General features: G+C 37.4%; 1 protein-coding gene across 1 annotated transcript; it reads left to right on the top strand.

Annotated features, from left to right (window-relative positions):
* Window positions 1-6,453: 6,453 nt before the first annotated feature.
* LOC140152355 (uncharacterized) lies at window positions 6,454-12,826 on the top strand. The gene is made up of 4 exons (XM_072174660.1): window positions 6,454-7,313; window positions 7,699-7,812; window positions 11,097-11,300; window positions 11,828-12,826. The coding sequence occupies exons 1-4, from the start codon at window positions 6,510-6,512 to the stop codon at window positions 12,824-12,826; spliced, it is 2,121 nt and encodes a 706-aa protein (XP_072030761.1). The 5' UTR covers window positions 6,454-6,509.
* The last annotated feature ends 1,058 nt before the right edge of the window (window positions 12,827-13,884 follow it).

The following is a 13,884-nucleotide window of genomic DNA, read 5'->3' as shown; positions in this document are numbered from 1 at the left end:
TTTTAGGAACCTCTTTCCCAGCATGATTTCCTGACTAAGATTTCGAGCAATATACATTGGCACGAGAAATTTTGCACCTTCAATAAACAACGGAACAACAACAAAACCACTGATTTGCAACACAGATTTGTTAGCGGTACGGGCTTTTGTTAATCGCGGTTTTGACACTACAATTTGGTGTGACAATTCCAAAGAATGCCAGTACTCATGATCGATTAGATTCATTGTACAACCAGTGTCAATTAAACAGTCAATGTTTTGGCTACCAATAGTGACAGAAATATAAACTTCTTCATCAAAATCTGTTTCAACGTTATCACTATCGCATTCAGACGCGGCAAAATTTGAATCAAATTTTCCATTGCGCGGAACTTGGGCTGAATTACACGGAGAATTACTGCTCTTGTTTACATTACAATCATTCGAAATAAATTTCTGTACAGTTTGTGCGTGTATTACCTGTTCATCAGTTGGATAACAACAGTTACTACGACCCCGATTATACACATCTTCCTTTTCAGGACACTGTCTGTAGCTATGACCTAGTGTATTACATCTGTAACATTTCATATTACGGTCATTAACCTCTCTACACGTATACGGACTCTGATCAATACAGCTATTACTGTTTACAGGTGCATGACATCGATCATTTACATTTTGTTCAATAGATTCAATGTACCTCTCATTGGACAATATCCTTTCATTGACCTCGCCAAAACAATTGTTTGTACGTCCTACGTTTTCGTGTACTACTTTCACTGTATTCACTATTGCCCTACTACTTGTATCCACTAATTTCACTATTTCATGACTGAGTCGGAGTAGATCATTATATTCTGTACTATGGATTACCTTCTCTGGCTGCTCTGAGTCAGCAATTGGTATGCCTCGGTGCATGCCTAGGGCAACTTGTATGCCTATAGGAGCCATAATCACATTTACTTTTCGCCATTAATATACATTGTATCAATACAAGAATATCACGCTGCAATATTATTCACAAAATGGCCGAAAACAGAAATCACGCAACAATATTCTTCGCGCCATAAAACAACTTTGGCGGGAAATCACGAGAAGCGTATTTCACTTAATCTATCAAAATATCACATAATATATATATACAATGAATCAATCCAATATTGCTATAAATAATAATACCAAATTAACTTACCTGGGGGTTGGTTTTTCCCACCAGGGGCAGCTGACAGCCAGTCACAGCTTGCTTGGTACCGGAAAAGATCGGATTCTGCACCATTTATTATGACTCAGAATTGATGTGAAGATCCACTCGCCAGTTATCTGATTACTAGAAATTAAACCAAACACATGGCCAATGGATCTTCCATCTGAGACGGGGAAAGACTCAACAGAAACAAACGGAGAGCAAAATATAACTTCACAAATAAGCTTTAATTACTCATCAACAAAGTGATCACAATAATATAATAGATGAGCGAAATATTCTTAGTTCATCCTCCGACTATGGCTGGCTGACAACTGCCCCGAATAATAGTTCGGGGTAATTGAGGAGAGAACGCCGCGGAGCGATATATATTTAAATTAGCTATGGCAAGCAAATAGCGTCATAACACAGCTGAGGGCACTTTTCAAAATGTCGGACCAACACAGTACACCGTTAAACTTAAAATAGTCACTTAAAAAGAGGTATAATTGACCAGATCTTGAATTAATATTGATCCCAGTACAGTAAAATTAAGTCAATGTAATAATAGGAAGATACCGGGGGTCACAGTTGAGGTTGCCTTTCAAAATGCCCACCAAAAAGAGCGGCATGATATCAGCCACAAAGCCACAGATAAAAGTGTTAAGAAAGAAAGTTGTCTTTGATAAGAGAATGTAATAGTTGTCTTTGTTGAATCATTCAAATATAGTTGTCTTTGATCATTGTCACCTCTAAGCAAATGTTTCAGAGTGCTATATAGCGAGCTACAGAGTGCTATATAGCGAGTCAAGATGGCTAATATGATCACCAAATCTCCAAAATGACCACCAGAGAATTGTCCCTATGTATTGACAAAGGGCAGGATATTTACTTCCTACTCTTCTTGGTTTCACTGAATTCTTTTTATTGTGTGTTTATCTTCGAGATCACTCACATCGATATCACTACATTAAGAAAATTATTCTTCATTATCTAGCCTATCTGAAATCAAAGCGGCATATAGGTCATATATATCTTCTTTTGTGAAAACGTTGCGTTCTCTGAAAAGAAGATAGCTGCACTTTGAGTCTGCTAAAACCTTTTCCTTCTTTGACACCAATAGACTGCTTTGTTCTCAATGTTGGTAAAGAAACTGTTGAAATCACAAGACAACTGTGATTACCTGGCGATAACTTTGGATGTCATTATTGAATTTATTGTCATACCTCTTGTTTTTCTCTCAACATACTTGATGCTTTATGTCAAGGAAAAATGCAACAATGATCAATTGTCTTGCATATAGGCCTACTGGCAAAAAAAATGTTTAAAGCGAAATCCTCATACATGACTGGTAGGTGTAAATGTCCTGACTAAAGCCATCGGGTCAACGGCACATGCAATGCCAGTTGCCTTTGCTGTAACTTCAAGAAGCAAAGTTACAAGCATTTGATTAGATGAAAATCCAGTTTTAAAAGTGACACACTGGCCTATTCAAAACAACACGGACTAGACATCTGGTTTGAGAGTGGTAAATGGCTAATTTGTGTGTGCCTTTGATTTAAAAAGAAAAGGAACAAAAGAAAACTGAAACAAAAGAGATAAAAAAAAATACAAGTAATGAAAAGTACAGAGAAGTAAAAACTGAAATAAATTAAATAAAGCGCCATTGAAGAAACTGTGTAGTCTCTTTGTTGCGCTTATTGGAATCTTTTTGCACATCGTATAGGCCAATTTGTCACTTTTAAAACTGGATCTTCGTCTATTCAATTGCTTGTAACTTTTCTTCTTGAGGTCACATTGGAATGGATTCAATGTGGTGTCATAATGTGCAGGATTAGATAAAAGGATCCGGGGACTCAACTTTAGAAGTGACGGGTATGTGCCTACCGGTGTCGCGAAGTAGGGGCCTATCGGTAACAAAGCGTTATTGTAAAAAAGGGGTCATTGGGTACAAACAAAATAAAAAGGGGTCATTGGGTATAATATTTTGAAAAAAGGGGGTCATTGAGTGTAAGATTTCAAAAAATGGGTCATCGGGTAGAAATTTTTGAAAAAAATGGAGCAAAATTTGGAAAGTTTCGGCAAAATTTTGAAAAAATGGAGCATAATTTGAAAGTTTTGACATTATCTTGTTGCATTTTGATGATGTTCTTCTAGAAAAAAGGGGACATTGGGTAGCCGCAACCAAAAAAGGGGGTCATTGGGTAGCCGCAACTAAAAAAGGGGGGTCATCGGGTATGACTTTTAAAAAAAAGGGGGACTTTTAAAAAAAGGGGGTCATCGGGTATTAGTCGCCTTCAAAAGAGGGTTGACAGGCACATACCGTCGCTTCCAAAGTTGAGTGGCCCCCGGGGTAAGGATACTTTCTTGGCGCAGTATATTTAGTTAATATGTTGCCCTTCGTGAACATATAGGGACAATAAATTATTCCTGTGGACATTTTAGTGGTCATCTTGACTTTGTGACTCGTTCTTTTGCACCCTCAAAACGATAACTTAGAGATGACAATGATTGAAGACTACGATTACATCAAAGACAACTATTTCAATGTTTCAATTTGTTTTTTCAATAACATTACCGGTATCTGAGGCTTTGTGGCTGATTATACTGTACTTTGATAAATATTAATCCAAATTCAGATCAATTATGCCTCTTAAGTGACGGTGTACCATATATATATTAACGCTTTTCATTGGATTTGGCAGCATTTTGAAAAGAGCTTTCAACTGTGACCTCCTGGTACCTTCCTATTGAAATCTTAATTTAGCGTTACATTACTGTCATTAATACTTAAACCAAAATCTGGTCAATTATACCTCATAATTGACTATGGTAACCGTATAATGCTTTTCTTTTAATTTTGGCGGCCATTTTGAAAAGCGTCCCCAACTGTGACCTCCTAGTATCTTCTTATTAATATACGGACTTATTTATACATTACTTTCATAAATACAAATCCATAATCTAACAAATTCTATCTTTTATCCGCCTATTTTAAGAGCATAATTGTTTTTCATTGGATTTTGGCAGCCATTTTGAAAAAAAGCGCCCTCACAGGAAAGTTTTCAGGATACAGGATTTTTACCTTATACATTCTTGTTCCTCAGTTTCTCCTTTCATGTGTGGGACCTAGCTCATTTTTAACCTGGTCTATTTGGCCGTTTTTCAGCATAGCTGTATGATAGCTAATAATAACAAGATGAGCAACAGCTTCACTGAGAGACGTTTTTCTGGCAACACTGTCATTAAAATATTATCAAATCGTGTCTCACTTTACGGTGTATTGATGCCAATTTCTTTTGGTACATTATCAACCCTAATCAGGATTTTCAGTGGAAGTAAATGCTCAAAATCCCTATTTTTCCACACTATCTTATAATGTCAACAATCCTAAAAAGTTCAAAGTTTCTGGCAACACTGCTTTCCAGTAAAACAATTACGGAACTTTTTTTCTATAGATAGGTAGACCAATACCTTATCTACCTACCCTGCAAAAAATAATTTAAAAAAAGCACCACTTTGGAGGTTACGTCATTTTTAAAAAGATCATTTTTTTCATAATTAATTAATGAAAAACACCCCTATTTTACAAAATGGTATCTACCATATTGAAATAATTAATTGTTATGTTTACTTCATTTTTGGAAAGGACAAGGATGGATACTTTATTGTATGGGAGAAGATTATTTTAATTCACGTTCTTCATACAGAAATATGACCTAATATTTAAGCATTTTTCCAGTTGTGAAAAGGGTAAAAATAGTGAAAATTGGGTCAATTCATATTTTGGCCGTTACCATGGTAACCATAGATGAAGAGGTAAAATTTTAACCAAATTTATACATGTTGACTCATTGTCTAACCATGTGCAATGTATAAAGAAAATCGATTTTTTGAAGTCTGCCACCACATCTTTGATTTTTATACACAAGGTCTCTTAAATTGTTTATAAATTGCTTAAAAGTGAAGTCATTCAAATTGTCATTTGGTATTTTTGAAATGCGAAACTTGTCAAAACACGAAGAAAACAACGGCAATCTCTGCGTATGAATATTGCGTTTAAATTTAGTCCATTTTTAACACATCGCTGTACCTTTATTATAATGATTTGTTACAAACAAAAAGGATCATAATAATAATTAGACATTCCTTCGTATGTTCATTATCTTTGACTGCCTTTAACATATTGTGAAATGGACAAATTTTGTGCATTTTCAACGATGTATCTATACGTCGATTTCGCACGTGGAATATCTTAAAATAGCTATATACGTGACCTCGCTTCGATACAGGAGAGTGGTTTTGAATAAATCAACGTACGTCCGATGTCTACGTTTGGAAATCGCAATGTCTCTACTGTCAGTATATAAATTACAGATTCATGTGAAATGCTTTATTATTTTGTCTTAAAAAATACATGGCTTTCGGCTAAACCACTAGCAGACTAAGTTAGCACATCCAAAATTTTGATGATTTTTACGATCGATCGACCGGCGAATGAGCAAATCACTGAATGGGCCTACAAGTCCCTGCCTTGAGTATTATGGTGTTTATGAATGAAGATTGGTACTATAATGTTGACTTTCCATGCGCTGGATCTCCTCACAAAACTACAGTATGATTTTGTACGCATAACGTCCATTTGACATCACTTACACCTTCACTTTCTTCTATATACTTATATCTGTATGCGACCAACCTGTTCATGTTACGAATTTTATTCTTATTGATTGATAAAAATAATTATAGGCCTATAGGCCTATATAAAAATAATAATAGGCCTATTATATTATACGAAAACGTAGAAGAACTCATGAATGGAATCTTAAACACAACAATTGCACAGGCGGTTTGACAGTTTCATTAACTTCATGAACTGAAGGAGATCCAACACCATGGCCAGGTGAGACCGCTTTACTGCATCAACGTTTTGTAAAACAGACGTGCAGTCTTGAAGGTGTTAGTAAATAAAACCCACTACTACACAGTACACACTGTTGTCAGTTATGCAACGTTGTGAATTTTACAATTACACTTTTCTGTGGGATGATATACAAAGCCTGGGACTTTCCCATTTCTGAAGTTGTATACATTTCCCGCGTATCTCCGCTATTAACGGGCCTGGTACTCGCAACAACATAAAAGGGCATGGGAATACAATTCAGAAGCCGTGGGACAATTCACCCACATAATTATGCACACCTACACGTGGGAACCCGAGGAAAATAGTGCATTTGAATTGATTCCCACACACATGAACGTTCATTAGTAATGTACAGATTCTATTGAGCAGAGTTTGTAAATAGTGTACTATCCACATATTTACTGAGGTGACCAGACCACCATGGCTTTGCCACGAAGATCAACATCGGTAAAGTCACAAGATAGCGGTTACGGGGACAGTTGGACAAAAAAGAGTAAGAAGAGTATAAGAGAAAGCAGCAACATTACATTAAATGTTTCTGCCCAAGCAGATCGAATTGAGTTAGAAAAATACGTCACATCCGATCTTCCAAATGACTTACAACAATCGTTGGACAAGCTTTCCAGCTTGCGCGGTGCTGATAGGGAAGGAGCTACTATTGCAGATACCTATTTTGTTGCAGCTTTGTTAACGCATATTGGTGGTATATTATCCATGCCAGAAAGAAATGTATTTCTTTATGTTCCACCAAATGCTATACCAGAGAATCGAGTTCAGCTTGTGTATCTCTACATTAAACCATTTGACACATATGGACCGAAACTTAAACGAAATGAAACATGGCTGACACCACTTGTCGAATGTGGACCATCTGGTCTTACCTTCGAGAAGGATGTGTTTTTGACACTACCACACTGTATGGGAAGTAGTGAATCCAGTCCATCCGACGTTTGGAAATGTATGCAGCATCAAGGAACGCTTACAGATGGACATCTAGTACAATGGCAAAAGATGTCAAGTGATTACCATGTCAGTACTGATAAGAACGCCTTCACTCTTGCTATTAGTCACTTCACAACATTCGGGGTTTCTGGAGAACCACGGGGAGCTGATGGGGCACGGGCATCACCAGTGTCAAAGTTGATGAAAGTATCAGTAGTGATAGAGGACGTGGAAGGAGAGCCGAATCAACTACGAGCTGTTATCACGCTGGTTAATAATGAGGTGGGTCTTCGTCAATTATTATTATTAGTATCAGATTCATAGGCCTATAATTTTAGATACATCCGGAATGAAAAGACGTGTCGCGGTTGATGAATGATCAATAATAGAGAATGTGAAAGGAGAACAAAATCAACTAACTACGAGTTGATCATTGACATATAATTTAAACAACAGTGGACCTAATATCGATCCCTGCGGAACTCCGCAGATAATATCACCTTTATTCGATGAAACATTATTACATACAAACTGTTTTTTTATTGTAATTACTTCTTATTACTATAACTTTATTTATTCGTAAACTGAATCTCTTATTTCATTTTACTATTACATGTATTTCAACTGTTATCCATATTTATGCTACTGTACATTTTTAAATGTTCAGGATGCTGCAGCTCCTCAAGCTGACACATTACGAGTGCGTAATTCTGAAGCAGACATTACAGTTTCTTTGGGTGGGTCAGGAACAAACTACCGTGTTATTGGAGAACTACAGCAGGTGAGCTGTCTACATGACAACTTTCGGATTCTGAAGTCATGGAAGTAGCTGTATTAGGTTCTAGTTTACGTTTGTGTGGAAAGTGTCACGTATATGGTTAAGATCCAAAGGTTTCCATAATTCCAGGCATAGGCGTAGATCCCGGGGGGGGATGGGGGGATTTATCCCCCCAATATTTTGCCAGGGAGGGATGGTCCATACAATCATCCCCCCCCAATGTTGACGCCTGATAATGGGTTTCTGACCAAATTAACCTCATATTTGACCATGAGCCCAAAAAGTGCAAATTTTCGCGCGCTTCGCGCACATTTAATCTACTTTTACACCATATTTCATCAGTTTAGCTTCAAAATAGCAAAAATTTTCGCGCGCTTCGCGCGCATTTATATCATAAACTAATTCTGTCGCCAAAGGGTGCTGGATTGACTATACTTCAAGATTTTTTTCCAACTTCATCCCCCAATGTCAAAAAGAAATCTACGCCACTGATTCCAGGCGGTTAAGACCAACCATGGACCAACTTTTTAAGTCCAGTTTCATCGAAAAGGGGTATAATCCTTCTTGTCTTCCATGAGCAACCGCGTCACATCGGGTATAATCTTCCTTCCAGGAGCAACCACTGTGCATGATTGACGGGCTATTCCATTGCTCGTAATAGGGTAGTGTATTTTAGCGGGACAATGCTGGATCTTGGCTGGATCATAGTGGTGCACGCGCGCGTGCACGATGTGCAAGGTAGACTTTCGCCACTTGGCATGTGGTTGTTGGTGTAGGGGTGTGGGGGTGTGTGTGTTGGGGGAGGGGGCGTGTTGTCCGAGATGTTAGGAATGATTTAATAATAGTTATTAATATTGGAAGAACGTTTTAAACTTTTAATTTAAGGCATCATACAGGCCTACGATTTTATACTATTTTAGATTTAGACAAAATAATAAAATAGCATTTAAAATTATATTAATAGGCCTATTTATTATCGCACGCCATGGTAACAATAAAAAAAAATGGCACACTTTCCGATAAAAATTTGGGAAACAAATTAATAAAAAAACAAAAAAAACAATCTTTCTTAAACCAAATTTTCATGAAATTGAGGGCCAGCAATAAACCAAAATGCACCCCGAATCTGTCGCACATCCCCATAGTAGGCCTACCCTCCTTTCCACCCCGTTGCCCTAAACTAGACGTGTAATATAACCGCCACGAGTATTTTTTTTTTACCTGTAGGCAAGCTCACCCCTACAGTCGCAATAGTTCTAGCCCAGATAGCTTTTAACTCACGCCTACTAATAACGTACTTTCATCAAGTGATGGCGCTATAAGGTTTACCACGGAAGCTGTTTGGTTTACCGTGGAAGAAGATTATACCCTATACACCTATCCGACTTCGCCATTACTGCGGTGTCTCCGATGTAAAACTGCGGTGTCCCGAGGTCGGGGGTTCTATCCATTATTTATTGTGTGCTATACAGAATTGTACCCGGGAATTGTACACAACAGTGATATTCAATACACAATCATGAGTATTGAATTACGAATTAAATCTCCGCTCTGGTACATCTGTGTTGCCGTCAATAGAGGGCCAAATACAGTAAACGCTTCTCGGATTGGTGTATATGGTTTCATCTACATGTCGCTTTTTTCACCAAGGCTCATTTATAATAGGCCTATAATAATAATAAATAATTCTTTATGTTATACTCAAAACTATATAGTCATCAAACCGGTAACGAATTTTGATAAATTAAAACTACACATAGTACTAGACAATAGTTGTTAACACATGCATTTACATATTCTTGCGTAGTTATGCGTGACATTGTATAATGTTGATTATCAACTGAACTGTATCAAAATATACACTTCTAGTGCCCGTTTCTATTCATCGTTATGTATTCTTCTCCCGTGCATTATTTTCGCGAACTACCTTTCACAGCCCAAATTATATAAACCTGCACGCTAAACAATGCATTATCTAAAACCTGCACGCTAAACAATAGATTCTAGATAATACGTGCACGCTCAAATACTAGAAATACTACTTTCACATAACCATAAAGTAGAGTTAGGTGGCGCTTTAGACACAGAGATCACATAACTATATAATTGTCTGTTCGATATATATACCAACAAAAAAGTACGAATATACATTCTGTGGTGTTAAAATGGTATAGCTACAAACGGTGTTCTATAATAGTGTACAATTACCGAATAAGGTGCAACTCGCTAGACTTGAGTCCAGTCCTCGTTTACGGAGTTTAGGATTAGGGTTTAGGGTTGGGATAGGGCAGTCTTGTAATAAGACTAGTAGAGTTGCACCCTTGCAAATATCATTGTCATAAATTATGATTAATGACCTCAAATAAATCAAACATCAAATGAGAATAATCGAGCTTCTATTAATTAAAAAGGGCCAAAAACAGGTGGATCATAATTATACAAGATGACACCATTGCAAAATATTCAGCATTTTACAAATGAAATACATGTAGGCCTATATCTAAAATAACATAGCCGGGCCTGGGAAACACACACTAGCGCATAATATCATGATCATGCTTTATAATACCATAGGCCTTCAAACACATGTGTTTGAAGGCCTATGATAATACTGAACAAATTGTTAAATCCCAATGTCGTGTGTTTTAATAATAAGTAGTTCAAATTATAGAGCTATAAAGTCCAGTTGATATTCACCGTAGTACTAGTCTGACATCTAAATCGATCGTTTCCAACTGGTTCAGTGCTCTCTGTGTTCGAAACCACGATATTAAATGATCACAACATAAAGTCAAGTCAATTAAACCATGCGTGAATAAGTTACCTAAGTATGACGTATGGCGCAATCGATACCATTGATTACAGGGATTGATTTTCTTTACCAGTTAAATGCTACGTAGCTGGTCAATGTCCTGACGGTGTTTTTAAAATGTAAGATATTTTCCCTAATATTAAAACTAATATAATGAATGCAGCAATTAATATTGCCTATTGTTTTAATAGGCCTACACTCAAAGTGTATGACGGATAATGTACTCGTGCAAATGCATTCGTCAAGATAATTGCACTTGCCATGGAGTTATTGCATTTAGCTTTCGAGCCTATCGGCTCTCAAGCTAAATGCAATAACTCCACGGCGCGTGCGATTATCTTGACGAATGCATTGCACTCAGTTCATTATCCTTATCGTAATACATCATTTAAAGGATCACTATTTTTGGTTGATTTTGGAAATTCAACTTTTAATGATTTTTTCAACAATAGAAATTCCCGCCGTTTTCTTTCAGACCATTCCGTACGACAACGTATGGTCACAATACTTGGATGTGTCATCATCGGAACGATGGGTGGCTTTCATATTGGAGAATTCCACTGCAAGTGTACGAAAGGAAGCAGCATTTGAGGGCGCAGTAATCCAGGTGTATCAAGAGGAACATCAAGAAGACACAATAAGCATTCAGCTCGAAAGGCTTCATTTGAGAAGACAAAAGGTACATAACATAAATTATTCTCTCTTCATATAGTGCGTTTTGCCTTTCAGCATGTTCAGGTACGGAATCCGTATAGTAAAACTCAAAGTTATTTGTTTTCATTTGTACATGAACCGACGTTTTTACCAAAACTAAACATAAAGTTGCAAATTTTTACAAGGAAACTCCTCAGAGCTCCTCAGCAAAGGATATTGGAAACAAAGGTTTGTGGGTAGGTCCTAATTTTTTTTATGATGTCCAATCGTACCTTTTCGAGTCCACTCCCGGAACCCACCGGGGTCCATTTCGTTATATGAAATATGATCATTGACGACTGGTAGATGGTCTAGCTTTTCAAAGATACTCAATATATCTTTGAGCTTAAATTTGTTTAACTCGTTAATAATATAAAATAATAAACAAAATTCTACCAAGGCTAAAACCTAATCCTTTAATTTCTGTAATAACGTATTATAATTTATTTTGCGTTCTTGTCTTTTCCCTACTCCCTTCACCGATCTTTCTTCCTACGTTCATCACCTTTTCAGGATGAGAATACTTCAAGAGCTACCGATGAGACACGTGAAAGCAGATCAATATCTCGTCAACCATATTACACTTCATTTACCAAAAGCCTCAAGTTCATTCATGAAGTTCGATTCAGACTGCTCTGTGTAATACTAGATGGAACCGATCCCATCGGGAGAGGCTGGCATGCCCTCGCCCAAGAACTAGGATTGACGTTCATAACAGTTATGATGTTTGAAAATGTGGCCACAGGAGAAAAGAAAAGCGCGAGTGGAATAATGCTTGACGATTTCTTCAAAGAAGTTAATTTGGCTCATTCAAAGAAGCCCAGAAATGTTCGAAATTCTGAAGCTGAGATGATTATAGACGCACTGAATCATCTCAAACGTGCGCTGCATGTCATAGGGAATCAGCACGCGGAAAATGTAATTGATGAGGAGTTAGGAGCGAGGGTAGTGTTGACATCGGCAAGTGATGGCACAGACCATTCTGAGGAAGTTGCACAGTTTGAAACTGATCAAGAACCTAGTGTAGAACGACATAAATCAATGGGTGCAACGGAAAGAGTTGAAGGATGCAACGTAGTTCAAGGGTCTCCTATAGTAGAAAATAATGGTTCTGTAGTGAAAAAATTCGAAGCAGTACACGATGAAGATTCAGACCAGAATCATCTAATTTCGGTGGAAAAGGCCTCTTTATCCTCGGGAATATTAGAACTCCTTTGTCCGTGTTTTAGGCAGTCTCACTATAACTTATCAAGGGAACACAAAATTGCTGATGTCTCTCATTGTGATAGAGTCACATTAGCTCAAGAGAAATGTAACTCGTGTTTCGTACCAAGAACACATTGGAACGCGACCAACACAAAGCATCCACCCACCAATATCCTATGTCGTGATCGCGATAGCGGATATCGCGGTTCAATTTCGAGCTATACATCGCAAGAGATTAACCTGGATATCAACCGGGATAACTGGAAAAGTATCGAAACTCTAGATGAACAACCTGAGGAAAACTAAAGATAAGATTCGACAATCGATCCTCAATAAACCAACTCACTGAAAAATCAAACGAGTATCAACTTGACCTATGTATTGGATTCATTGGTAACGAGAAAGCCTTTGATTCCATAGAACAACAGGATCTCTTCAAAGCACTGAGAGAAATAGGTATAAATGAAGGGTATGTTTGTATTCTGGAGATATATACACAGATGCAACATCTCGAATCCATCTGGATAGTGACATTTCTGAAATTGTTAAGATATATCCAGAGGAGTTAGACCAGGAGATACATTGTCACCAAAGATATTCACAACAGCTATGGAGGCTATCTTCAAAAAATACCTTTGGATGAAAGAGGGATCAATGTTGATGGAGAAAAATTAACAGACCTCCGATTTGTAGATGACGTGAAGTTGTAGTTGGATCAGCTTCAGAGACCATCAACGTAGCATCAAGCTGGGTGCCACTAGGTACTGTCTATCATAGGACCTTTGATTTGTTACTGAGGCGTCAGGAAGCGCACCAAGCATTTCACTGATGATTGCCTCCTAGTCAATGAATCAATATAGCAGAAGATATAGCTCAATCAATAAGGTGTTCGACTGGTGCAAGAGGTTGAGGGTTCAAGACCTGGCGGTGGTTTAGTACGCTCTTCTGGAAAAATTGAGTTTGCTTGAAATTCCCCTGGACAAGGAACTTCCTGCTAATTGTCTCGTTGTACTCGTACTCACAGATTTCTTTTCATTTTATAGTCAAGCTTGAGAGTCATGTAGTCATCATATAGTCATCATGTTACGGAGTAGTCTTATCATTACTCCTCAAATCTTACAATAGTCAGAATACTCTTAATGAATCAAGATCACAAACTTATTAAAAATCAGATTGACTTTAATACACAAAACATATTTTCACATTTTAAATACAGAATGATGGATTTTTCTTATGAATTAGCCATTTTGCATATACACCAAGCAATTAAAATATATTACAATTCAAGGGGCATTTTGTGAACCAGCCTCATTCCCCCACTTGCTTCCAAAAAGTTGAGATTTTGAAACCATCAGAAACCTATG

This window comes from Amphiura filiformis, chromosome 5 (assembly GCF_039555335.1).
Source record: "Amphiura filiformis chromosome 5, Afil_fr2py, whole genome shotgun sequence".
Classification (NCBI taxonomy): domain Eukaryota; kingdom Metazoa; phylum Echinodermata; class Ophiuroidea; order Amphilepidida; family Amphiuridae; genus Amphiura; species Amphiura filiformis.
This window is presented reverse-complemented; position numbering and strand designations above follow the sequence as displayed.